The 27,443-nt window shown below is 40.0% G+C and overlaps 1 protein-coding gene across 1 annotated transcript in view; it reads left to right on the forward strand.

Annotated features, from left to right (window-relative positions):
* Nucleotides 1-27,443, forward strand: part of NIPAL2 (NIPA like domain containing 2) — a 52,503-nt gene that overhangs the window by 17,073 nt on the left and 7,987 nt on the right. The window contains exons 2-7 of the mRNA XM_071553057.1: nucleotides 1,691-1,759; nucleotides 4,834-5,005; nucleotides 15,024-15,083; nucleotides 17,051-17,172; nucleotides 23,005-23,101; nucleotides 27,171-27,306. Of these exons, the coding sequence (XP_071409158.1) occupies nucleotides 1,691-1,759; nucleotides 4,834-5,005; nucleotides 15,024-15,083; nucleotides 17,051-17,172; nucleotides 23,005-23,101; nucleotides 27,171-27,306 (656 nt within the window). The remainder of the gene's footprint in view (nucleotides 1-1,690; nucleotides 1,760-4,833; nucleotides 5,006-15,023; nucleotides 15,084-17,050; nucleotides 17,173-23,004; nucleotides 23,102-27,170; nucleotides 27,307-27,443) is intronic.

Genomic DNA, 27,443 nt, shown 5'->3' on the forward strand with positions numbered 1-27,443 from the left:
TGCAAGATCAGTGCTCAGAATTGGATGCTACAGCATAAAAGCCAAAGGAAGGAAACCCTATCCTCTCTGGTCCAACGAGACCCCCGATGGTGTCCATGTGACAGCATTTACCTGGTGTGGAAGGAGGCTGCAAGGCTGCTTGTGTCCTTGTAACAGTTAGTGCCTAATCTCAGCAAAGACCTCTGTGCTGGTGTATGATGAGATGTCCTGTCACACTCTCCCCACTGGTTCCAGTGAGATGTATTTCCAGAGCATGGAAAATACACAAACATCCATGGGAGGATACTGGGGTGGGGGGATAGGATGCAAGATGGGAAAGACCTCCAGTGGCTCGTGCACCAGGGGGCTATGGGCTAAACTGTTCAGTAACACTTCTCACTGAACCCTTCTGGTAGACAGCCTGTGGCACTGATGCTGTGTAGCCTTCTTGTCTCCTGCATTCTGCTCTCTGCATCCCCTTGTACCTGTCAGTCATGTCTTGGTGACACCTGACAGTGAGACAAGCACTTCACTCACAGGAGTTCTGTTGTCTGTTTCTCCTTCCAACTCCAAGCCACTACGGTAACATATGGGCTGGAAATGGTTGGATTAGGCTCTCTCTCTTAAATAAGAATATTGTAATAAATTTGTAATAAGGTTATTGTTTATTCACACTTTTGGGGATGCCTTTTCTTAGTCTGGGAATTATCTAGCCACAGCAATAAACTCTCCTCCACCGTTTGCTGAACCATGTGTTGCTCTTTGTAAATGCTGAGGGGCAAGAGTCTCTGTGGCTGGTAGGCACTGCCTGTTCACAGCTGCTCGGGGACATTCTTGGGTAAAAGTCATGCAAGATGAGGCTGCAAACACAGACTTGGAAGCTGCTTTAGAGCCTGTAAGCAGTAGTTATGCTGAGCTATGTTACCACGACCTTGTTTATAAAAACTGATGGCATGTTTGTCTTCTCTACAAGATAACGGGGCTCCTCACAGCAGTTTAACAGTGACCTTGAATGGGTCTTGAATGCACTTATGATGACTTGCAAAGTGTTTCTTGAAGATGTTGGTTCAACATTTTGAAAGTAGACTGGAAGCTCTGTCATGTGCCTGTTATTTGGTCTTGCTGAAATGGCATCTTTAAATGACTGCTTTCCAAAATAACAAATCCTACTTGAATGTTTTTAATTTATCAGCTTTATAGAAAGGTTGCAAATCTTACTGAAAATTAGACAGACTGATTAGGAAATTATTTCATGAAATAACAAAATATATTGAAGAAACTGTCAGGAATCCTGTGTTCCTGACTGTCCTGTCAAATAGCAGATGTGTTAATGTGTAAGATAATTGTGTTCCAATAGGAATGGTTTGATCGCTGATCATTTTCCTTCTGGATTATGTAACAGAACAGGTCTTTTTTAAGGCAAAAAAAGAGAACACCTGTGTGTAGTTTTCAACTGGAATCTACCTAGCTTTTTCTTTGATGAGAATTAAGCAAAACCACCTCCTGCACTGAGATGTCATTTCCATTCCCGCTTGTTTACTACTTCATCTGTAGTCAACTCACACAAGTATTTTTTATCAGTTTACTCAGGGCAGCATGAATTCAGCGATTGAAAAGTGCAATAATTTGGGTTTGACTTGATTACAATGTACCACCATTATATTGTTCTTCTTTAAGTTTTTTTGTATTTTGTTGGTTTGTGATCTTGCAGACTCAGCTGTTGGGCGTTTTACTTGCTGCTGCTTCCAATTTCCTGATTAGTGTCTCTTTAAACATACAGGTATGAAATTGTTTCTCTTTATTAGATAGAGTTGTTTATATTTAGCAAGTAACTTATGTTGCAGTCTGGTTTTGACCAAGTTCAAAATATAAATTTTGTTGCATTTAATGAACTTTCTCCCTCTTTAACTGTAATTTAACTGTAAACTGTAAAAGCCCTGCTGTACTTGTTGGAAGTTATTGGGAGCTCTCAACATCTTTTGTGCTGTGATTATCATACTGGAACAGAATAAAAATTCTAACTCATGCTCCTTGTAATGTGCCATAAGGAAATACCAGCTATGACTCCCTTCTGGTCCCACTGAACCTGTCTAAGAGTGTACATATCTAAAATTGAATTGATCATGAGGTATTAAACACTGCGTAATGAAGAGACTAACGTACTTAAATGCATAAAGACAGAGGTTTTTTGCAATATTGGGCCCCAAAGCAGCTTTGATCACTAGTTTTCCTTCTGCAATTAGGATAAAATAATTGTGTAAATATTATTTAAACGATAAAAGTAATGGGAGGTGCTGCCCTTACAACTTTGGTAAAGGTTAGGATGACATTTATAAATCCTTTCTGTTTTTTTAACAGTTAGAATACATAGTAAAAAGTTAAATAATACATTAAAATCTGTATCTTGTAGACTTCATTGTATTCTTAGGTCTTCTAAAAGAAGTTCTTAAAGTGCAGAAGACATCGTTATCTAGGTTGTCCAGGAAAAGTAGTTTTACTAGCTTGTGTTTTAGTTGTATATGTCTCATATAAAGCTACTTCTTGCCATTTCTGTAAAAGATGAAATAGAAAGCAGTGGAATATGAAATCTCCTATTCACAATAATGGAATTTATTAGTGCTAGAGGGTTCCTCAGTGATTCTCTCCTATTTAAAGTATTTCTAGTTGGAGAATCCCATAGAAGGAAACCTGTTTAGATGGAGGTGGCAAGCAGATTGAGATGCCTGCTGCCTCTCCAATGGGAGTTCTAACCTGCTGGTGTTGACAGTGCTAGGACAGGCTCTAGGGAAACCACTGAAGCTGAAGTGGAAAGATGAAGTGAAGAAGGGTGAAGTGGAAATTCAGTCCAGCCCGTAATAATGAGGTTGTTCAAACTTCATATCCTTTGCCTGCTGAGGGCACTGAGTGCCAAAGTGGATGCTTTGCATGGGAAGTACTGAGGCATAGAGAAACTCTTTTTTTTTGACTTGTAGTCATGTAGTGGATTTGAACTATCTTCCAGCTTCTTAAATGCTGTTTAGGAAAACACAATAGCTCTCATTGCCATTTGACAAACAGTTTAAACGGATTTTTTTATTTCTTTTTCTCCATTTGGTAACAGCATTTTCTAAATATGAATGATGACTTCCCCTAGATCTCAACATTTATGTTCATACTGATATTAAAAGGACAAGCCACACTTTTTTGTTCTCTGCAGCTTTCCCACCATGCAATCCATTATCCTTCCTCTCTTCCCTCTAGCAGGTTGTCAGCTAAAGAACACCTCCTCATTTGTAATGTATTTCAGCTGAATTAGAAACAGTCTCCACCTAAATACCAGTCATACTTTGCTGTGCAAAGAGGGCACACATCTGGAGAAAGAAGTCTGTAAAGGAGTTGCTAAGCTCACCTTCCTGTGTTCATTCAATCACACTGGGCCTTCAAGAGTTAAACCTACAAGAATCTGAAAACAAAACATAGCTCAAGCACTTGTCCTATTTGGTTTTCAGCAGAAATTTGCATTCTTGATTTAGTATTTTAAATATTAATTTCATTTGTATCTTTATTTGGCCTTTGTTTTCCTGTGGTTATAGAAATGGAACACACAAAAATGTGGGTTGTTGCTGTGAATAACATCCAGGTCTGTGGAAGTTTGATTTCCTTGTGCTTCTTTTCTCCTTGGAGAACTAAACTTCTTCCTAGGATTTCATCCCCTGAATATGTTCCACAGCATGAAGCTGCAATAATGTGCTGCATTCTCTCAACAAGAGGAATGACTGAGACTATAGAGTGTCACAGACATTACTGTTTGGCCTATACTCTAAAGTAGCCCACAGGGTAGAAAGGAAGTATGAGGAAAATTCTTTACAACCTCCCCAGGGCTCTGCACAGACACTTCTAAAATCAAATACGAAGTGATGGAGAAAAAAAATTTTTTTCCCACCGTTTATACTGCAATAATTGTATTGTTTGATTTCCAACTTTTTTGACCTGTGTGCAGAGAGGCTGGAGAGTAATTTGAGAAAGGAAATGGTATTCTGCAGAACCAATGTGGTAAACATTGCATCATTCCCAGTTATGACATCTTCTTGATGGAGACTTCCTGGACTGTGTTACAGAAGATCAGCATGGTCAAAGGGAAATTATTATCATGTTATATATAGGTTCTTACTGTACAGCCAGAGAGAAAACAATTAAAGTCTGTGTCAGTGATGCTTTCTTCATGTGACAGGAAGTGTTGATGGAGTATTACTTGAGTATATGATATACCTGTTGTCACAGGTAGCTGGTTTTCCTTCAGAAAATAATGCTTTACCTGTGATCTTCTAAGGTTAAACAGGAAATGGTAGCCAAGTTCTAAATTCTGTCTTATTAATTTAGAATCCTCCCTACATAAAATGTGATTAAGTGCTGCCTTTTTCATTTATTAGTTATATTTCTGGCAAGGATATGTTTCATGGGCAGAAGCCTTGTCTGTTCCCCTTCTCCCAGTTTGTTGCCACAGTTCTGATTCTGCCCCATCTCCTGCCTTTGAGTGTTTGCAGATTCAGAGCACAACTGCTGTGCTTTTGCTTTGAGACAGGAACAGATGTGTGCAGTGATAGCTCAGAAGCAGCACTAGCTGGTATTCACTTAGTATTTTTCAGGTTTATTCAGAGTCTCAATTTTTCAGCCATTTCCACCACGGCTCAGAAAGCAGCACTGAATTAACATAGAGCTCTGCAACAACAATCTGAAACTCATTCTTAAAAAGAAAACCTCAACGCACCCGGAATTTGAAGTTGACAGCCCCCTTAATTATTCCAATTCTTTCAGACATAAGAACACAATGGAAGTCTTTCTATTCATGCCTGTTCCTAATAATTAATTTTCTAGAAATGCGCTCATCTCCGACTGGTTTGCCAAACTGAGCTGAAGCTCTACTCCAGGAGCAAGCTATGGTGGTGTGGGATTGCCCTCCTGGGGCTTGGAGAACTGGGCAATTTCCTAGCCTATGGATTTGCCCCCATTGCTGTTGTCGCTCCACTGGGATGTGTATCTGTCATAGGTGAGATTTTTGCCATTTCTTGCTTGGGTACATGCTTTAATCAAATGCTTTCTTGGGACAAGAGGAATAAAACTGCAGGAGCTGCAGCAGGAACGCAAGAGGAAAATGTTCATGTGGTTTGAAAAGCAATTATTCATATAATTACATGAGCTGACAGTTTAACAAAAACTGTCTACTTAACTCAGAGGCTCTTCTAATATATTTCTTTTTCCATAGTTTTTTCTTTTGTGTCACTTTGTGCTCTGCTGGCTCCTGCCAGTTGGCCACCCAGTGCTGTCCCAGTGTCGCCAGCTCTGCAATCCCCCGCAGAGGGGGCTGCATCCTGCTGCCTGCACAGAGCTGTGCTGTGATCCTGCATACCTACATGTTTTCTGTGCTACCATCACACCAAGGGGTTTCTGCTGCCCATCACTGCCCATCACTGTGATTCATGTTTACATGGGCAAACTTGCTTGACTCTCTGCAGCATATGACACAAAGGGCCTAGAAATTTCCTTAAATGTTTAATATATTTATGGGCATTATTAAACCTGATTATTTGTTCCTTCACATGGCAGAAGTCATGTGATATGATCGTACTCTTTCCTTCTTTTTTTTTTTTGTAATTAAGGTATTGAGACAGGTATGAGAAGTCTGTTTCTTTGATAAAGTAACATACAGTTCAAAATATGCTATCACATTGTGCTAATGCTAAACAGAGTGGACAGGGCAATATTGAACAGAGGCTGTGAAAACAGGAATTTGGGGTGCAGCTGCATCCCTTAACCTGGTCACTTCCCATTCCCAGTTGAAACACCCAGGGCTGAGATACCTCAAGAGTTCTGCATATGCTGCACCTCATTTACTTGCTCTTGGCAAGTGCTAACACTTCATGGTCTGTCTCAAGCTACCAGTTTCATGCTTGGAAGTGAGTGATTCTGCATGGGAAGGTAGAAAAGATGAATTCTCTTCCCAGTGGCCTGTGGTGGAAGGAGGCAGCTAACCATGTGTGGGTGCAATTTAGCAAAGGGGTAGTGGGGAAAGGAAACCCCAGGCAATTTACTGTAACCTTTAATGTTAAGCAATTGCAGAATTTCAGGGAGTGAAATAAAAAGCCATGTTAGTTCACCATGGTAGGAAAGATTTCTCAAAGAAAGGAATGTGATATTACTTGAGATGGAAATTTAAATTAATATGGCATATCCCAGTGTTCTTTTGGTGACAGTAGTTACATCTTTAACAATAATAGACATTTCCACATAAAGGGATATTGACAAATCTAATTTGTTGCCCAACCTGAATAAAATGCAAATATAGAAAACTAGAAAGAAGTAATGAAAAGCAATGAGAAGGGAAAAAATCCCATTGGTTACTAAACTGCTACAAAAAAGAGACCACATTTAGGGTTGCTTTTTATCCAAACAGATCCCTCCTTTATTTTTGCAAAATGTGAAGAAACATTGCATCTGATGTTTCCTCCATTCTCTATTTCCCCTTACTTATAACAAATACCAAGAAATCATTTTCCTAACTGTTATGTCATAAAATTCTCATCCACTTTTTCACTGGTTTTTTTTTTAACTCCAGAAAGGATTTTAATATTTTATATTCCATTCCCATCTATCAGGTGACAGTATCCATTTCATTACCCAAACAACAGAGATATCTGAAATTTTATTTAGTCTAGCAAACATTTCCTAAGGAGAAAATTAAAATTATGTAGACAGCCAATTACAGTGATAACTTCCCAGTAGCACTTTCTACTACAAGTTACTTTCATGTCTTCTGAAATTAAAGCCAGAGAGAGAGCATCCTTTTAATTTTACAAGAGTTCATCATTTAGGCCAATTACAAACTGACCAAGACACATGTGCATCACCTGCTAACAACTGGGCAAAGGGTAGTATAGGCAGCAGGTCTTCCAATTTAAAAGATCAAGAAATATTTTTCTCATTAAGTTGTGACCTCTTTTAGGTGGTGGAGGGTGGATTTGGAAAGTCTGGCAGTTGTTTTGAGGTATAGTTGAATGTGTGTCTTTGATAAGTTGATTTTTTAAATGAAGAAATTAAGTACCTGATAAAAAAACTCCAAATGTATATCTGAACCCTAAGTTCAGATGCTTCTGAGAAGCATTTTTTTCCTAGCTTCGGTGTCAACACATCCCCTATGGTGAGAGCTGACTCTCTCTGACATTGGAAATGCAGTACATATGCTGTACTGAGGAGAAATGTGCTTTGCAGCATGTCCAGTCATCAAGGGGATTCTCTGCAGGTCTCCATCATTCTGGGTCTGCATGGAAAGTTTCCTTTGCTTGGAAACCAGGGTTTTGGAGGAGGATAAGGCAGACTGGAGTATCTGCCTAGAATGGATTTGTGCTGTACCCATCATATATCTCCAGACTTCTGAGACGGGAAGCATCTTAAAATAGATGGAGCCAATGTCTATTATGCTCTGCTACCACATTTAACTGCATCCAACTGAATTTTGCACTTAACCCGGTATCAATTAAAAAGTGAAAAGTTTGTGCCTTGTTCTTTTGAGCTGGATGCTTACAATGACTGGTTTTAAAAAGAATCCAGCTCCACAGACCATAAATTGGCATGTCACCATTAGATTTCAATATTTTTTCTTAGAATTTAGCTACAAAGACTGTATTTTTCTTCTTACACAGTGGAAGTATTTCTCTGTGTGGTTGCAATGATGCAAGCTCTACATCTGTTCAGGGTTTTAAATAGTTTGAGAAGACAGCAGTTGTTTTCTTCAAGAGGAGAAATTAGTAAATTTTAATTTAAAAGTGGAGGAGTAATACATGTTTGATGTGATCCTTAAGAAACTTTCTATACTTAAATAATAAAATCATGTTTTACATGTAGCTCGGGTAATTTTAGGCTGCAGTGGTTTTTAGCTTGTCATCCTGCTTTTGCCTGCAGAAATAGCTTGGATGTGGGGGTGGGGTGGGAGAGGCCAGTGGCATTGGAGATAATTTCTTCTGCAGTTTTCATCATTCTGTAGAGAGATTTTTTTACACTTAACTCACTTAGAGTGACATTGCTGATATTCCTTTGCATTTTTATGTGCTCCTTGTATACAGCTATGGGACAAGAAATGGCTTTAGGCTTTGAAAATTGATAACACTGATGGTACTTTAGGTAGATTCCCAGATATTCTTGTAGAAGTGGATTTCTCCCACTCACTGTAATGTAACATCTTTGTGGACCAAGAACTTGGAATTTTGAGGACTCTGTTGCTAATGATATCTGGGAAACATGCACCAAACTATTCATTTAAATGTGCTTTCTTTGCAGTCTTCTAGAAGATGTAAGAAAAGGATTTCAGGGATCTTCCTTCTCTCTGTAGTGTGTACATCCTATAATTCAGGTTCCAGCTCACTTTAATGGTCTCTTTTGTAAGCAATTCCTCTGATATTTTCAATGCTTTTTTTAATCAGGATATTTGCATTAGGGGGAAAATGTTCCATGTTTTGTCCATCACTTTTCCAGTACCAACATTTAATCATGTTAGAAATGTTACATATTCAGTCTGCAGTATTGTTATCAAGAGGTTATGCATCAACTGACCACATTCTGTAATAACTTTCTGTGTATTCAGTGCAGCATTAATATCCATCATATAAACTAACAATAGGTTTTTAGTAGTCAGTTAGAGGTGGTGAACATGTTCCCAGGAGTCTTGGGCAGAGCCAGCTCCGTGTTTAACTCTGGCTATGCATACAGGTATTTTCTCACTTAATCCTCGCTTACACACAGCTTTCATCCTTGTACCTGGATCATCTCACCTGTCTATGCCAAAACGAGCCACAGCAGGTCAGCAGATTGGTTTTCTTCAAGCTTTTGCCCTCCCCTTGAGCAAGACAGTCATCTGAGATGTAGATAGGGTAGATGAAGGAGGTTTTATGCCAATGGTCTCAGGGCAGGTTGATTCTCAGGCATGATTCTTTCATATGCAGATTCCACTGTGGAGATGGTGCTGCAGACACTCCAAAGCAGCTGTGATATATCTGTCAGTTCCTGTAAAGTGTACATGTACTTGCCTGTCCTCATGCTTTGTGCATAGGCTTTAGGGGCCATCTGTTGTTCTGGGTCCTTCCATCCCCATCAGTAGACCTGTGTGTGGGAGAAAGATATTTTAGCCTGATCCAAGGCTGTGAGCACAGCTCCTTTCTCCAAACCAGCTCCTTTTCCTTCTGAATATGCTTAATAAAATGCTTGGGCACATTTTAACAATTTTTTCACTCTGTCCTTAAGCTAAACCACATTCCTCTCTTGACCAGCAACCTCATCCAGTTCAGCTTTTTTTCTTACCCCCTTCTTAGTGTTACAGCCTCTGGATCCCCTGTGGAAATACTGGTACTTGCCCAGGAAGACCTGCTCTTTATTCTCTGCCCCTTTAACCTCCTGCTCATTTGAGCTACAGCAGTGAAATGCACTACCTACCTCATCATTATTGCAGATCTTCCTGTCTGTGTGGCAGACTAAAATAGCTTAATTTTGGGGATGGATTGAAGCATCTCCAAGTTTTTCTATATTGGGATGGTCCTGTATCTCTTCAGCTTGAAAAGTAGACTAAGGGTCTGCCTGTATAAAGCTTATTTTGAGGTCATATCTTGAAATGTAACTGGCAGCAACTGAATCCTCCTAACTTGAGCACTGCTCAACAGACTTAGGGCAAAATCAACCGGGTGAATTCAAACTGCTTGATTAGATGAAAGCATAACCTTAAGTGGCATAAAACAGAGTAAATGCTTGGACATGAAGGGAAATATAGTTGTACAAACTGGGAGAGGTGCAATAGTCTTTGAATCGTGGCTAGTACTTCTCCTTTGGTATTTCGTTCAGACCACCAGTGAAATGGGGTACAAAAATATTGTGCTTAAGGGGCAGTTTTAAATGCCATTGCCTGACTGACTCAGTTATGCTTAACAATATGAACATTTGAGGCAAACATGAAATTTGGTGCATTTGGTTTTTTTTTAAAAAACCATTGGAGAAGACAGAAGTAGTACAGGCAGTCTATGCATTTATGAGGAGGGTACTAACCTTTTTTAAATAATACATAAAGCTCATCTAGGAATTGAAGAAAGCAAAGGAAGGATAAAATAATATTTGAAGTTATAAATGGTAAGAAATTGTGAAAGGAATTATTTAGTGCAAGACTTGACAATAAAAAAGAGGTTAAAAGATCGTATTCATAAATAACCTTAGGATCAGGAAAACAGCTTGGTAATGAAAGATACTTTTTTTGTAAAATAGTTTGGGGCAGGAAAAATAAATGATGGACACTTTTATTTGAGTTTTTTAAGGCTCAATTGGACAAAATACAAAAAATATACACTGTGAATCAGTATTTTCTATCTTTGACTTCTCGCGTGTATTATCCCTTTCTTATAGAAACAAACAAGAAACAATCCTAACTGCAGCTTTCATGTCTACGAGGCAGAGGAGTTCTTTTGTGAGCTGGATTCTCACCATTCATTGTCTGCTAGTGGCAGAATCCACACACCACATTGCTCTTTATTGCTATTTGTGCTGGAGTAAACCTACATATGGAGATAATTGTAAATGATTGCTCTCCTAAGAGACTGAACGGCTGACTGAGCTATGCGTAGCACCATTACAGCCTTCCCTCAAGGCACTTAATTGCACATCATGAAGAAACTCAATTTTTTTTACAATTTTTTCAATTTAAATTGAAAGTCACATGATGCAGTGAATATTTGTTCTTTCAATAATGTGGATATATAATCATTCAATATACAATGAATATATAATCATTCAATAATGAATGTAAAGCAGCCTGGTTCATGCTGATGTATGAAAAGATGAAGTTGTTTCAACATAAAAATTAAGCTCCTGAACAAACTATTTTTTCCCATTTCCCACTCAAAGTTTTTATTTATCATGATTTTGATGTAGTGTCAAGTCATATTTTCTATTTGAGTGTCATGAGCATTCAGAAAGACTTTGTCATTCAGGTTGGAGCATTTTACAGGACCTGTTTACTTCTCAAATTATGGATATTACTATAAGCAGACAATCAAGGCATGAAACAAACTCAAGGATTATATTAGGATGTGTCTGTTGCGTAACATTTAATCCTTAACTGGTCATCTCTCATGTTTTGTGCCCTTCTCTTAATCTAGCAGGCTACCACTCTCAGTGAGAAGGGGAGTTGGATTTGTGCCTAGTTTTCAAAGTTTTACTTTAATAATTAGTTAAAAAGCTAAAAATAGTTCTGATTCACCTAAGAGTACACAAGTCTTCTCACATGCTCAGGGATGCAGTCTTTGCTTTGATGATTTAAAGGCTGACTGACCATCCAGGCTTAGCATTGTTCATGTATTGTATTCCCCAAACCAGTGGTTCAAAACTAGCAAGGCTTCAGAACAATGATAAATTGTTTGCTTTGTTGCTGAGCTATTGTCAGCTTACTCTTTGACACAGTTTTATGTCTGCATTTCTGTATTACTGTATTCTATTGCTGACCAATTAAGAAAAAAAACCAACAGAGACTATTTCTCACTTTGATACAAATCTCAATCTCGTTAAGTCCATTGCTACTTAAAACAAAACGGCAAACAAAAAACCAGTTGCAAAGACATATTAATACTTTTCGGCACAGCAGTTGCCCAAGTTCCTCAGTCTGTCACTCATAGAGTTGAATATAATGTTCAATAACTTATTTGCCACATTAGTATAATGGTGGAGGAGGGGCAGGAGGCCCACAGTTTCTGTGATAGAGGGACAACAAGAGGACCCATCCTTGGGAAAGGGCAAATTGGGGTTGGGTAGTAGGAAGTTAGACTCGTGCTGTGGTGATAGGGTGAAATCAAGGGGAAGGGGAAGTGTGCTGGGAGGAAAGGTTGGGGATTGTAACGGGGAGGAAAGGCAGGAAGATGCGAGGAACCTCACCTGGGATCTGAGAGATGGTGGGAAAGGAGTGGTGAGTTTCAGCAGGGCTGCATTTAGGAACTGAATTTGGGATACAGTAGGGGCTTAAATTCATATATCTGGTAGGCTTTGTTGTAGCTTCTGGGTGCCCACTTACTGTCCTACCATGAGTTCAAGGCTCTTAAGATGATTCAGGTTAGAAGGAACCTCAGAAAGTCCCTAACCCAACTTCCTGCTCACAGCAGCATCAGCTTGGAGGCCACCCAACAGAGAGGAGATGGCAGGGAGAACGTGTTGGCCACTTCACATATTGTCTTAAACTGCCTTTCTGGAGTAGTTAATGTCTTTACCAACTGAATGCACCTGAGGCTGTGAACCAAAGGACTTACAGAAGAGGAGCAGAGCAGCTGGGACAGCTCCTAGGACATTTCTCACTGGGCTCCTGGGAGACACTTTGTTGTCTGCCATTTGTCTTGCCAGCCAGAGAAAGCTGCAAAGCCAGCAGAAGGGAAAACTAGCAAATACCAGCCTGCATTCCTGGGGCTCACAGACTCCCTTCATATCCCTTCATGCCCACCTGCATCAAGATAATTAGCTCTTGGTTTCTTTGCTTTAACCTAATCCATACCCACCTCGAAAATTGAAGAATGTGAAAGAATATCCAAAAGTCAAACTTGGGAGCGTAAAACTCAGAAAATTAACAATATACGTAAATGTAAAATATCATGTTAGCCAGTGTGTTCTCTTGGCTGTGCTACCATAACTGGCTTAAAATTCGGCCCTGGAGGTAAAAGCCAGAGTTTACCAGGCTTCTAATCAGTCATTTATGTCTTCTATGCATCTCATCATGTCTGTGTAACTGTTCTTTGCTGCTTCTCTTAGATTTACCTCATTTGCTTTTCTTCTTCACTTGAATGCATGTGGAGCATTGGCAGTTTATCCATACGGACAGCTGTTTTCTGTGTTCAGAGTATCACCCAGGCCTCATTTTCCTCACCTTGGTGTTTCAGCTCCCCTCCTACTTCAGTTTTTCCTTTAATCCTGGATGGCCTAATATATGTTCTTCAAACCTCTCCTATTTTTAGATTCCTCTACATATTACTCTACATCATAAAGAGCATTAATTATACATACATTCTGTTAAGCTCATGATCACTAGTGCATTACCAGCTATCACTGGAGAAAGACCTGGCTGCATTTGAATGCATTATTAAACAGATGACAGGCTGAGTGACAAGCTTCATTATCTGGCTGCATTTCTGTACCTTCTTATGCCCAATGCCAGGCTCAGAGGTCACGCTGTTTGTCATCTCCAGAGTACTGAGCTCTGGTATTCTGGGCATAAGTCATCTCACCACAAATTGGGTGCCAACAGTGAAATTGAACCTAAGATTGCATTTACTAGATTTCTGCTGAATGCAGAAAACCCAGACAATGGAGAACTCAAAAAAAAAAAAAAGGGAAAAAAGAAAAAAAAAGAAAAAAAAAGAAAAAAGTCACTACAGTATTGGTTCTTTAAGCAACAGGCCTTTGCTGTGACACCAACTGCCTAGGTGGGAGGGCTGAGGTGGGATTTGGGAGAGATATGAGAGCAGGGAGACAGAACAGTAATTAATTCCTTCACTATCTTGGATGATACTGCTTCTTTCCTGGTTTTTGTTGTCTCTTTTTTTAGTAAACCTAGGTAGCTCTGCTATTACCAGTGTTGCCTGGATACCACCAGTGTCTTTGCTCCAGCAAACTTGTCACTGAAACATTGAATAAAGAAAACAATGTCAAGCAGCTTACCTTTAGTGAGGCATTTTCAGTTTAAGATTCTTTTATTGCACTTATTCATTTGCACAGACCTCCCTCACTCTTGATGCAGTTTAACTTTATGACTACTGCTATATCTGATTTTCTACTGACTGTATAACACAGATGTGATGCTGAATTCCAGTACTCTGTTTAAGTCTTAGTATGTACCTCTCTAGATTTATCTAGAGTACGTCTACTAGTTAAACACAAATTTTCTGTCAGAACAATAATGATGCAAAGATAGTTGCAAAGACTGTTGTTTCAAGAATAAAACAATAATTTCAAATTGTGGGCAGAAACCGCTTTTGTAACAGCATCCTATGACTTAGATTCAGTGTGTGCCTTCACCGTCTCTCCTGGGCAAAGATTTTCTTTGAGGTTTCTAAATGAATCTAATGTTACCAATGCAAAGGACTTTCCTCATCCCTTTTACATAGGAGCTATCCAGCCTCTTTTGTTTCTTTTTAGAGGTAGATGCTCTAATGTTGTGTGACGAAATAGAGCCATCTCTCCCAGGTGGCCAACATTTTAAGTTCAAACCCCTTCTTTCTTCTCCAGCACATGTCCACACTGGGCTGCTTAGCAGAAATCCTGGCCCAACCACTGCTGCTGCTGCTCACCTGCCCACTGCTCCCCAACCTAAAAGAGTCAGGGCCAGGAGCTGGCAGAGGGCAGGTGCAAGAGGTGAACAAGGGAGAGAGTTTTCCAGGAAACAGGAGATAATTTCTAGGGCTCACTTTCGTTTCTCCTTCCTCATACAAGTCGCTGTGGCAGATCTTGGGCAGTGCTCCCATATGGTAGCTATGGGACTTTCTACCTATTTGTTTGCAGAAATGGCCACTGTCTTAGTTCATATTAAATGCTATGCTTTTGCAGTGGTTTTCCCCATCTCAATTGCACTGCTGTTCCTTTAGTTATAAGCCTCTAAAGAAGCAGAATTTTATAGCTCTATGATGTAGTTTGCCTTAAGCAAGTCCATATAGTGAGTCGGTAGCAAAACAGGGAGTGAAACAGTAAGGCTGATCAGTGCCCAGTTTTTCTGACATTTCCACATATGACTGAATCAGAGCAGTTTAGGCAGTGTCTGCTTGGGAGATGGGAAGAGTATTGCATCCATTCAACCACTTAAGAGCCTGCTGGATATGTTTGAAATCTTACCAAAACTAAGCGTTTGTTGGTTGTAGGAATGGACTCCTGGCTGTTTATATCATGGTATGGTGCAACAACAACAGTCATGAGATATATTTAAACTTGGCCCAGGGCAGCTTTTTACTACAGCACTTGATATTAAAACACACACACATATATAAAAGGTCTTTATATTTCTATTCTAGGTAGTGCATTTATTTCTGCCTTTTTCCTAAAGAAGACCATGAGGAGTGCTGATATATTGGGTAAGTAAGCGTTTGCTAATATGGGCATGTGTGCTGCCATATGCTTAGCAAGCTGTAACTCTCACACAGCCCCCCACCTTCACACTCCCACTTTCCCCAGCAAGTGTTTCAAGGCAGATACTTTCAAAATTGGGAAGAAGTGATAAAAAGAGAGAGAAACTTCAATGCATGAAGGAAAGACTGCATTCCCAAATCCTCTGCTCTTACAACCATAACTTATTCCTTATGTGTCCTCACTGCTTAAATTTATTTTCATTTTCTATTTTTGCCTCTGAGGTTGTCTTTAGTATTATCTTTATGAGTACAACACAGTTTTAATAAAAACAGGGAAGTTATTGAATTACTCATTCAAAGATAAGATTTTTTTTTCTTAATGCATCAACCTTGCACAACAATTCAAGCTCAATTAAAAAATGATAACTTCCATTTAGGTATAAATTTTATCACTTCAAAGAACAAATAATCATGTTGCCAGGTGTTTTGTTGGGAAATGTGGTATCCACTATAAAAAAGTGTGTCAACATTTTGTGTGCATCCAAGATTTTTTTGTGTATCAAAACTGCCCGCCTTGAAGACAGTGAGAGACAGGCACATTTCAGGGTTTGGGCTTTACTCCAGGCTGTCTCAAGTGGAACAACACACCTGATGCAGGGCACCTGATACTTGTGTGCACTCCCAGCATCTAGGCTTGATTGTCCAAACTAGAGTGAGGACAGCTGTTTTCATGAATGTTTTGGAGAGATATGTTCAGCATCATTCCAGGAATACTATATACTATTTATTTAGGTTTGGAATACAAGTTTGTCAGCTCAGCTGCTACAGTTAATACCCCTTCTCCCTTCACTGATCATGTTTCCCTTATGGCCTTATACACTATGTGTTGCTTTAACTAGTGTTCAGCACTGATTTATGTTATTTCTTTGAGTTTGACTTTGCAAGAAAGATTTAACAATGTTGCTACATTCCATAAGAATGAGCTGTGTGATGGGAAATATGGTGATGGTTTTGTAAGCACATAAATATAGAACAGTTCTGCTTTTCTAAAGGAACTGTGTGAGATAGCAGTGCCAGCAAAACCCTCCGGATGTGCTTTGTTTTATATTCCTGAGCCTTGTACCCCACACCGATTTATGGGTTTGCCAAGAATTTTAAAGATTACTTGAAGAAAAATTGATTAGCTACTATCTTCCTTAATCCAATACAGCTTATGTAGCGCAGGATCGGCTCACTTCTATCTTGATACTTCAATGAACATCTGTGTTTGTCAGCTGGATGTCCACAAGGCAGAACTTCCAGATTTTTATTAAAAGCACAGTAATGCAAGTTCAGCCTTGAAAAGGGGCCCTGGCAACCTAGTGGCTGAATAGCCTTTTGCAAATCAACCTTTTATAAAACAGTTCATTGGCCTGCCAATACAACAGGGAGCAACCGAAATGTTGATCTCATCACAGCTTCATATAAGCATTGGACTGGAACATATGTGTTGCTTCTAATATTTCCAGGGTAGGTTGATAGCTGGTGCAGATCTCTGTGGCCACACTGACTTCAGGAGAGTTATGATTATTTACACTGGTTAATGATGTAGCTGACTGCCCCAGTAAGCAACTTGTCCTGTCAGTTTAGGCTAAGTTTGTGTGATGTGTTTTGTGCCTGTGAGAAATACAGAGGATTGATTCTCCTTTGTCATACACTTGGGTTTGGAACTGAGAATATTTGAAAATGCTTTGTTGAGTTGGAACCTTAATTTGCAAGGCTCTACTGACAGTTTTTTTTCACATTTACAAAATTCTTTGAGTCTTTAATAAAAACTATACTAGATAATGCAAGGCAATCCAATTACCTAAACACAGATCTGCTTAAAGGGACTTAAATGTTCTTCGAGAAACTTTCCAAATCAGTTGGAGAGCAAGCATGACTATGATTACCAAACACTTTATGACCAAAATATTGTGTCCTTTTCTTTGAAGGAGGAACACTGACAGTAACAGGGGCATACTTGTCGGTGACGTTTGCTCCAAAAGTACCTCAAGAGCTCACAGCAAGACAAATACAGAATTACTTAGTGAGCTGGCCTTTTTTGGTATTTTCTGTGAGTATCTGGTTCATACTACTCCCTAAATCTGGATTTCTTGGGCCTTTTACAATATTATGAATTAGTGGTAGAAAAACTGCTCCTGAAGATAAATTGTGTGATTTTCATAGGAGAGAGAGTAAGTCCCTGGGTCATTATCCCAGCCCCCTGCAGCACCAGAAGAAGTCTTTCAAGCTACATGCCAGGAGAAAGTCATAGTTTTGCAGGATTAAAAAGAGTGGAAAGATCTGGGGGGTGGGCGATCTTTGAGAGAAAGCCTAAATACTGGTACTACTTGTATTTCCTATATATGTGTTCATGCCACTCTGTCTGCATGTACGTCTAAGTTACAGGAGTTTTCTGGCATGTGATGGAATTGTGCTTTTAAAAAACAGGCTATGTAGGCTCTTTGTCCTTCTTTTTCCTTTCATATCTCTCTGTTTTTTGCCCATGTTGTTAAGCCTAACTGAAAGGAGCTTTGTATGGAGTTGAGATGTGAAGGGGTGGCCTGCTCTAACCTGTGTTAGAATTCTAAATACCGTTTTGATTAAAGAATCTGTATACAAACTTCAAATAGCATACATCTTCTTTGATGTATTTAATTAGCATCAGGAACAAGACCAGAGAGACTAGGAGGCATTTCTGTCTCTCTTCTCTGGAAAGTGGAAAATGTTTTCCTCCAGCTGAATGTGAAAGATGTAATAGAGGGGCTTCAGAAGCAGTTACTTTTTTTCCCAGTAAAGTGACTGACTTGAATTAGGTACTTAGTGCCGAGGTTTCTCAGTGGGAAGCTCAGTTAGAAAGCCACTGAGCAGACAGTGTGAGGACCTTAATCTTTCAGCCAGCCTGCAGACTGTACATACATCTAACTATCCATGAGACTATGGATTAAGCACTAATTACATGCTACTATAAAAAACCATTGATGCTCTCTTTCAAATTTTTTGTGCATTTTGAAAGATCCTGAAAGATGGTGATACAGCTCAGTGGAAGAAATTAATGTTTGTGCTATATGAATCACAACATGCACTTTCAATCAGGCAGTAGAGAGGCTTTTTAGGCAATGCCTAAGAATTTTGGGGTGCTCAGTAAGGGTAGCTTCGGCCTTTGTGAGAGCTTCAGCAAATCCATGCAATCAGCAAAGCGAGAGTGATGTCTTTAGGAGGGGGTTCAGAACAAGGGATCTCAGTGCTCACTGGAGGACCCTCTCTTTTTTTACTCAATATTCCTTTCAACCATGCAGTTACACCTTTGGATGATAAAGTAGCCTGGCACTGATTTTTAGTTGTTGACTCACCCATTTGTGTAGAAATGGTGGTAAGAAAAATCTCCCCAGTGACACCAGAAATTTCTGTGTCATATGCCATTCATGCCTCCTTGAAACCAGCAGGTTCCTGGAAAAGGGCTTTTCCCAATATGAGAACTTTTTGACTTTATTTCTGGAAAAGTTTGTAAGAACACAATTGAATGCCTAGGAAGACTGTGCTGTATTCTTCTTAGGAGACATTATGAGGAAGTGGTAGGTAACCCCTGCACTTTCTTCTCTTCTTTTCCCTGCCTCAGCCAGCATCTAATTCTACATGTACAGCATGAGTTGTAGGTGGAGGATGGAGAAAGTACACAGCAAATCTTGTTGACTCAAAAATATGTCAAGCTTTATTTGTTCTTTCTGCTCCCTGGATTCATCTGTGTTGAGCTTCCTCTGTCCAAGGAAAAGAGAGGGAGGAGTGAAAGATTCCACTGGAAACTGCGAGATACCAGCCTGATTATCCTGGTATGCTGCTAGAAAATCAACCAAACCATGCTGTACACATTCTTTGGGCAGGGAGCAAGCTATTCATGATTGTTTGTAAAATGCCTAGCATAGGTTGGCTGTTGAGATATAAAAAGTGCAGCAGAAGTTGCAGAGTTTCCAGAACAAATATATAATGAGGAGACAGTACAGAAGTGTAATGCAATACAGTCTCTAAAAGTAGCCCCAAAGTGGGTCTGCTGAGAAACACAAAGCCCCAGTGGTACAAAATGTTCTCTTTGGGTGGTAAACCATCCCCACGTGGCACTCCACTGGCATATTCTGCAGAAATAGCCTCTAATTCCCTCAAGACAACTTTGAGTCACCTTCTGAGACTTTGCAGTAGCGTAATCCTGTCCAAGCAAGAATAACTATCCTAGCCTGTTTTTTTCTCTTTTGCTTATGTGCACTTTGAATCACTACAGAAAAAAAACTATGGAGGAAGGTCTTAGGTTTCCCTAAACAGAAGTGTAGTAAGTATTTGGTTGTTAATATTTAATCTCTGCAAAATTTCTGCTTTTTTTTCAAAGTGCCTAGACCTCCCTGGTTCATTGGTCCTTACATTGCTGTTTATCCCAGAAAAACACTTGTGGCAGACAATGTGGTATTTTGTTCTGGTGCCTTCTGATAATGCTTAGAAACATAAAAACCATCATGATTATAAAAAAATGTTGAGATGTGGGCTTGAGGCCACTTTGGTATAGATTAGTTACAACAGCCAAGATGACTGTAAACAGGTCAAGTTCCTTCAGTTCCTCTAAATGAATATGTGAAGCTGATACAGTCTACACACTTTGCATTCCTGGACTTCATATTTAACACTGCTACAGCTACAGCTATGACAGTGAGCACTATTTTGGGTAATTCTCAGGAAACAACCATAGGCAGCAGCTGAGGCACCCCAGGAGGGCTCATGTCTGTGTGAGGTCCTGGTAGGAGCCGTGCACCCTGCTTTCAGTGTGACTTAATTGTCATAGATTCTCCCTTGTCTTGTGATTAAAGATGCCCTGTTGGTGGGTCACTGAGTGGCAGAGAACCATGGAAGAATAGTTTGGCTGCTGGGCAGCACCAGGTGAGAACTAATTGTTTTAATTTTATGCTTAGTATGTGAGACTTGGCAGAGCTGCATAAGCTTAAATAGTGGCCCTGAAAAGCAAACATAGTTTTTTCTCCCTAGATCTGGCCACAGGACAGCCATCTGTGGCCCTACACCACTGCTGCTCTTGGGGCTTGCTCAGGAGGCAGAAGCAGCCACACACAGACCTGTGAGCCCCTTTGAGAGCTGCCATCAGGGACTCATGTCCTTTTGATCATTTTGCTTGTCTGTTTTCTTTCAGGAGTGAGTCTTAGTGAGTTTGCTTGCTTTTAAACAAGAGGAGATTACCGTGGAGCTTCATGGTAGCTGTAGCAAGAGAAGAGCTGATGACAGGATGAGGACCAACAGAAGGTTGATGGACAGAGCCAGCTACAATGACCTGGTTCAGTCAAGGCTTTTGCTGCTTGGCAAAACCTGCCACTCAGGGAGTGAGGTGGAAGAGGGAGTGGAATGCCAGAGCTACTGTGGTGGAATGGTTTGAGCCAGTGCCTGTCCCTTGGCTTGGTTTGGATGATTGTTCTTGCATAGTTTGAAGTCTAAATGACAGGGCAGATGATGATGCTTCCCCTGCTGGGATTGTCTAGAGGAAATAAAATGAATCAAACTAGGTGTAGCTGGTTGCTTGCAGTAGGGTTGTCTCATGGGTTTCTGCACATTCTGTGGCAACCATAACAAGGGTCTGGGAGAGGTGATTGGTGCTGTGGTTTGTGCTGGCAGGGGAAGCAGATCTCACAGTGTTGTGTCATGTGGTGCCATGGCCCAGTCCCATAAATGCACACCAATCAGTGTGCCAGTCATGAAATCATGTGTCATGGGAAGAATGCCTAGGACATCCCTGGAACTTCTTTCTTAGCCTGGGTGCCTTTCTGAGTGGCGAATATTTATTCAGCACATCTTTCTTCTGTTACCAATTTTTCACTGTCAAAATAGCAACTGAAGCTATTTGGAGACTGCTGTAGCTGCAGCCTGATAATGTGATATTCTGCCCTGGCCCTAAGATGTGTTTGCTAGTGGCATGAAGAGAAAGTCTGCTTACCTTTACTTCTCCCCTCAAGTTCCTTCAAAAGTCTATCATAGTTTTCCACAGGGAGGCCAAGATGAACTCACGCATCTGGAGATCTTAAAAGGTATTCTGCCTTGATTCCTGATTTAAATATACCCAGTGTTGCACTGTTGAATAAAGCTGGGGAGGCTGGCTAAGTTAGTGTGAGACTCAGGCAAAAGCCTCTTTTTCTACAGCTCTCACCTCTGGGTGCAAGTCTGGTGGGGAGAGACATCACTCTGGAGGGAGGTAAGATCAACACTGTACAAGAGATTGTGAAGATTATTAATCTAGGATTAATCCAGGAACATTTGGGGATTTTTTAACCCACAACAAAATGATTTATTTTATTCAACACATTTTACAAAAAAACCCCCACAAAACACCACAAACACTTTGGGTTTGGTTTGATTTTTTTAAATTTTTAAATCTTATGATACATATTTGACATTTTGTAAAATGTGGTATAAAATGCGGTCTTAAAGTTCTGAAATATGATTGTCTTTTGGTTGTCTTTGTGAGCAAAGAATCAGCATGAAAGTAATAAAAGTTTAATTAAAGCATAATTATGTTCTGTTCATATTTTTAAACTGCTGAACTGGGGAAGCTGTAAGCATGATAGAAGCTTTTAGTAACTGGACATAGCTGATGACTGCTTTCTGGCTGCAGTCACTCTCTAAAATGGGAAATGGCTATTTACATTATATAACTGACACTAGTAACTGTTCAGTCCTTTGGAAATTTCATCAGCACAACACCCAGGTATTCTTGAATCTACTGATGCCTCAAGACTGGAGTGGCATTGTGAAACATGAAATAGTATGCTGGTGACAAAATCAAGAAGATGGACAGGTTTCTCTATGATTTGTTTGCAAAAAATAACAATAACCTGATTCATCGGTGATGAGAATCCCATTTTCCATCTTCTTTCCCCCATTTTATTTCTTTCCACCATGCACAAGTGAACTGCTCTTTCTTTATGCTGTCTCTAAGGCTACCAGCATTCTGAGCATCTCTCAGTGCAGAGGTCCATCACTCCTGTTTTCGTAAGTCTTCTGGTCTTCTTGAGACATAGAGGGGTATTTGGGCAACCCTTTGGGTAGGAGGGAAAATACCTACACTTTTGAGATGGCAAAAGACGAGAGTTACTGAGGGAATCTGCAGAGACACATTAACAGCGAGTCAGTAAATTTAACGGTCTGTCATTTAGTTGTCACATGTTATTGAAGAGCAAAACTGGACCATGCATGGTGTAAGTAAAGCTGCTTCAGCAGCTGCAGGTGCCCTGCAATGTGGTCTGTTAGAGTGTCACTGAGCCTTTCAAGGCAAGCTCCTGGCAGGTACCTGTGATTTGAGAACTACCACATGAAATAGATACTTTCCTTTTTATGATGTATGGCAGAAAATTTGAACAAAATTTTGGGGAGAGTTATTAGTAGGAAAATTGAGAAGGGCAAAAAAGAGCAGCAAAAATAAACTTGCACATGGCAAAGAATGACACTGGGAATACCATAGCTAAAAGCAGAGACTGTTTTTTATTTATCTAAATGCTCTACTCTGTAGGAATTATAAACAGAGTTTCTGTAAGAATTATTAAAATAAATATGGGTCCCTTTGCTGTCACATTAAAAAAGTCTTCTCAATTGCTCATTACCCATGACATAATATAGATAGAAGTGCAAAAAGAAAAACAAAAGAAATAAGAAATGCTCCAAGTTTATAATAGGAAAGATAAATGACAACAATTGTTTGGTAGCTCAGTCAGCTGGCAATAAAGTTATTTTTTAGCAGAATGTGATTTATAAAGCAATTCTCCTTTGAACAGTTAGAGCAGCAAAAATTGATGTGACATCTCAGACTTTGAATGAAGCATTTATTACATCGTTTCACAGCTCTAACTTTCTTCTCTTTTATTTTCAGATCTTAGAAATTATAATATTCTGCATTCTCCTCTATTTTTACAAAAGAAAGGCTGTGAAACACATCGTGGTTTTGCTAATGATGGTATCACTGCTGGGTAAGAACATACTATTCACTTTAATGTTCCTGTCTGTTACTTGGTAATTCCTTGTCACTCAGTCTCTCAGCTAGTTTAGATTACGGCCATTTCAAAGCAGTGTGCTGAAGGAGAAACATTTGAAACATTTCACATGAGTTTTAATGGGTTCTCTTTTCGAAGAGAAAAGCTGCTTATGAAACATAGTTTCGATGTTATTGCTGACAGTATTTCTTTTTGCAGATACCCTGAAATTAATATGCTCTGAGGAATGGTGTTGTGAAGCTTTTTTTATACAACACTTTAGGTTTAGTTCCTGGGAAAGTGGACTGTTTGAAATGTTGTTTTGGAGAACAGGCTGTGAAAATCAGTTCTTTAAAACAGAGCCGCTTAAGACCAAATGCAGTGATATACTATGACTGTACAACAACTTTTCTTTGAATTATCTAAGTCTATTTGCATATGCAACATTTAATATTTTACCACCTTTCCAGAAGCATAACAAGAACTCAGTGGGCCACTGAAGTTTGCCTTGTGATTACAGTTACCACAGTCAATAACCAGGGAATTAGGGAGATAATTTTATCAGGTAGTTTTCAATAAAGTTAAACTTGAATCAGTTTTGGTAAATGTCAGGAGGTTGTCTCTGAAGCTCCACTGCTTTCACACTTATATTAAGAATTTTCACCACCCCATGTGACAAATTCTCCTGTTGTTGTCACTTCTTCATGAAACCCTCATGGGACACCACAAGCCTTTTGTTGAAGTGAAAAGGAATTGAACTGTGCCATTGAAGTAAAAGGTTATTCTCTCACTTAGTTCAGTGGGTGCATGTATCAGTCTGCAAAAACTCTTAAAGCACATTTCTAATGGAGATGGTCATCAGAGTTTTGATAAAACAGAATTTCACTAAAGTTTGCCAGTTATAAAATTGGAATTTAACAGAATGAGAAAAACTGTCACAGATTTATTAACCACCTTCCTTCAGATCCCTGAGCGGTTTCTCAGCTGAAAAGCTCAAACTTTCAGAATAACTCTTTGGGACAGTCTTCTCATGTAGGTTTCCCAGTTGTAGGAACATTAGGATCTATATCTCTGCCAGAAACATTGAAGGATTTCCAAGCTGTCTGTATGAGGCAGAGATGAAAGAGCTCCAAAAGTCTTAAGCCCAACTGTTCCACTGCTCTTGGTTTGGAGGAGGGAAGTGTGAGTCTACACATCCCCCAGCTCCTATCACGGAGCCTGGAGTTTGGCAGAGCTCACCTGAGCTGCTCTGCAGCTTCCAGCACTGCTGTGAGGGGTGTGAAGCACTGTGCACTCCTAGGCACTCCTAAGGAGTGGATTCAGCCTCCTTGTTGCGTAGCTGGAAGCCTGAAGATCTCCAGATGGGCTCCTAAACTTCCCTGCCATGGTTCTGGGCAGACCACTGTGATGGCTGCTCCAGGAAAGGTCAATACGTGGCTGTGGGACACCTGGGCAGTTCACCTGTGTAGCCCTGCGTGCTTATTTTGCTGTAGAGCCTGCCTGACCTGCTGCTGCCAGTGAAAGGGACAGCTGGAGTGCAAACCTGGCCCTGGCAGGCAAACTACAGTTTGGTGGTCAGACTGAAATCAACAAAAGACACAATTCAGCAAGTGGCTGCTGAGGTTTTGGTAAGCATATGCAGCTTGAGGAAAAACGTGTCTTTATTTCTACTCTATTAAAAAAGACATAAACAAACATATCCTGGTTTATGGGAACTTCTGAAATTTCTGACATTTCCCTTAAGGATGAAACCCAGAATTTCATCTGACTCTGGTTCCTGCAGTTGTCCTGGTGCCCAGCAGTCCCCACAAAGCTACACTTAGAACCTTCTCTTTTTGTCTCTGACATTTCTGCTGAGCAAAGTGATGGAGGGGCTGAGAAATTGCACAGTAACTTTGCTCTCAGCTGTCTGGCATGTGCAGTAACCTTGGAAGGCCCTGCCTCCAGAGGAGTAGATGAGGCTTGGGGTCCTGTTGGCATTGCAGGCAAGGGGATTTCATCTTTTTCTCTCCGGATACATTCCTGGTGGAGTTTTCATAGAGATGTAAATTAATTGTAGAAAGGTTCCTTTAAAGAGAAGGCAGCCTTTGTGTTACACCGAATATGCAAGCCACTTTCATTATGAAATAAATACAGAGGTGATCAGAAAATCTGCAAATGCTTTGCTTAGTACAACTGCAAATTCATTTGGTGAGAATTATCTTACCTCATCTATATACTGAGAGTTATCATAAGTTTGAGGGGAAATATTTCAGATTAAAGTGTGATTTCAGAGTTTTCTGTCCTAACAGCTGGAAAGTGGCATCATTTGTCACACTAACCTTGAGGGGATGTTGTTATAACATAGAAAGCAAAACCATTTCTTAGGTTTCAAAACTTACCCCACAGCTACTTTAATGAAAAAGATTATTCCATTTTCCAAAGAAACCAAACCAACCAACAAACCAAATCACCAAAGAACCCCTTTTGCTTTCTTTTCTGCCTTATTAAAATTATAAGACATATAAACTGCCCTTTCATCAGAAACTAAAAAAGTTTCAGAAATCTGTACTCTTAGCTGGAGAATTCAAACTACTAGTTTTTACCTACAAGTCCTCTTTCAAAGTAATAACTCCCCCATGTTAGAGTGCAAATTTCAATTTTTATTTGTGCTGCCTGTTGGGGCTTGAGTGTATTTTTGACCATGTATCATACCATTTGCAGCACTGCAGGTCAGTATTTGACCTCTGCTCAGTTTTACAGCTGTATTTGTTAAACCATTTCACCTGTTTCCATTACAGAGAAAGAAGTGAAGTACTTGGTGGAAAGGTTGTTATGAAAACACTGAGTTTCATGGGGGTGAACAGGATCATCACAAGATATATGCAACTCTTAAACTCTCCCTGAACTTTTGGACTTGCTATGAGAAAAATGCTTACAATCAAAACCACAGACCTGAATTCACTCTTCTTCCCCCACTTTTTCTCCCAACCCTTGGCCTGAACCTTTCGCACAGTGCAGGTCTCCTTGCCAATCTCAATGTCGCAGTTACAGGAGGATGAATCAGACCACTGAAATCCAACACTCCTCAGCTCTGCACGAGGATGGAACTGGATCCCAGCTGGGGGATAGTGCTCCTGACAATTAATTACCGTTCTTCAAAGGTCATCTCTGCAGCCTGACTCTTCTTAAAATTTTTAGTTTCTTCTGAATGTATTATATTTTATTTGCAGTAATCAGAGTCTACTTGGATTAGCTTCAACAAACCAAGAGCACACTCCAATAAGAAATCTAAAGTAACTCTATGCTATAAAACTCTGAACTGCTTTTCTGAAAGACCTGTTTTGCAAAACTTCTCTGAACTGGTGACATGCATTAAATCCATTGCCTGCTATCTGAGGTTTGTTTGTGCTGATGCATTAATAGTGATTAAATGGATTGACAACACACTACTGAAATATTCTGTTTTATGGGCTAAGTCCCATAAATGGTCTTCAGAGCCTCACCCCTGAAACAAAGTGCAGACCCCTGTGTTGGTTGTCTGTCCTCCATACATAACCCCTGGGGAGGTGCTTTGGGATGTAATCCCAGAAGTGAGTTTAGGCCAGCTTTGGCCAGCTCCTCTCTCAGCAGAGAAATCCTGAGGGTGAAGAGTTATTTTAGTCTGCCAGTGTCACATGCAGGCTGCTATTAGGAGGTGTCCTAACCTCTTTGAATGGATAACCAGACCTCTCAGATCTCTCCTGAATAATGCAGCATGGGCTCCAAATTAGCAGCTGGAGCTAAATAAAGCATGTCTGGAAGTTGATGGAGCTGTTGTACCACCTTCAACTGGTAGTCCCATGTGCTACAAGAACTTGAAAGGAAAACATGAAGCACACACAGAGACCTAAGGCCACTCTGAGTTTAGACAGTAGCTTAGCATTTATAAAATCATACACTTGGGTTTAGGTGCCTAAATCCTACCTCAGTCTTACTTTAGGTAATCAGACCTGTGGCTCTGACCTGGAACCTTGTCCTCCTTCCCTGAGGCTCTGAGGTTACTGCTGTGAATCCTGCCCTGCTAATCTATCCCTTTCCCTTTCAGCATCACTGACTGTCATTGCTGTAAAGGCTGTGGCCAGCATGATAACACTTTCTGTGAAGGGGAAAATGCAGCTAACATATTCCATTTTCTATATCATGTTTGTTTTACTGGCAAGTTCTTGTGCTTTCCAAGTCAAGTAAGTGACTTCCTACTTGTCTCCTATACTTTATATACATTTTATCTGTCAGTTTATTTGGTACTGGTAATGATTCCAGATACAAGTCACATTTTAAGGCAACAAATTCCTGGCAGAGCTGACTGATGCATTTAATT

This window comes from Pithys albifrons, chromosome 4, assembly GCF_047495875.1.
Source record: "Pithys albifrons albifrons isolate INPA30051 chromosome 4, PitAlb_v1, whole genome shotgun sequence".
Classification (NCBI taxonomy): Eukaryota; Metazoa; Chordata; class Aves; order Passeriformes; family Thamnophilidae; genus Pithys; species Pithys albifrons.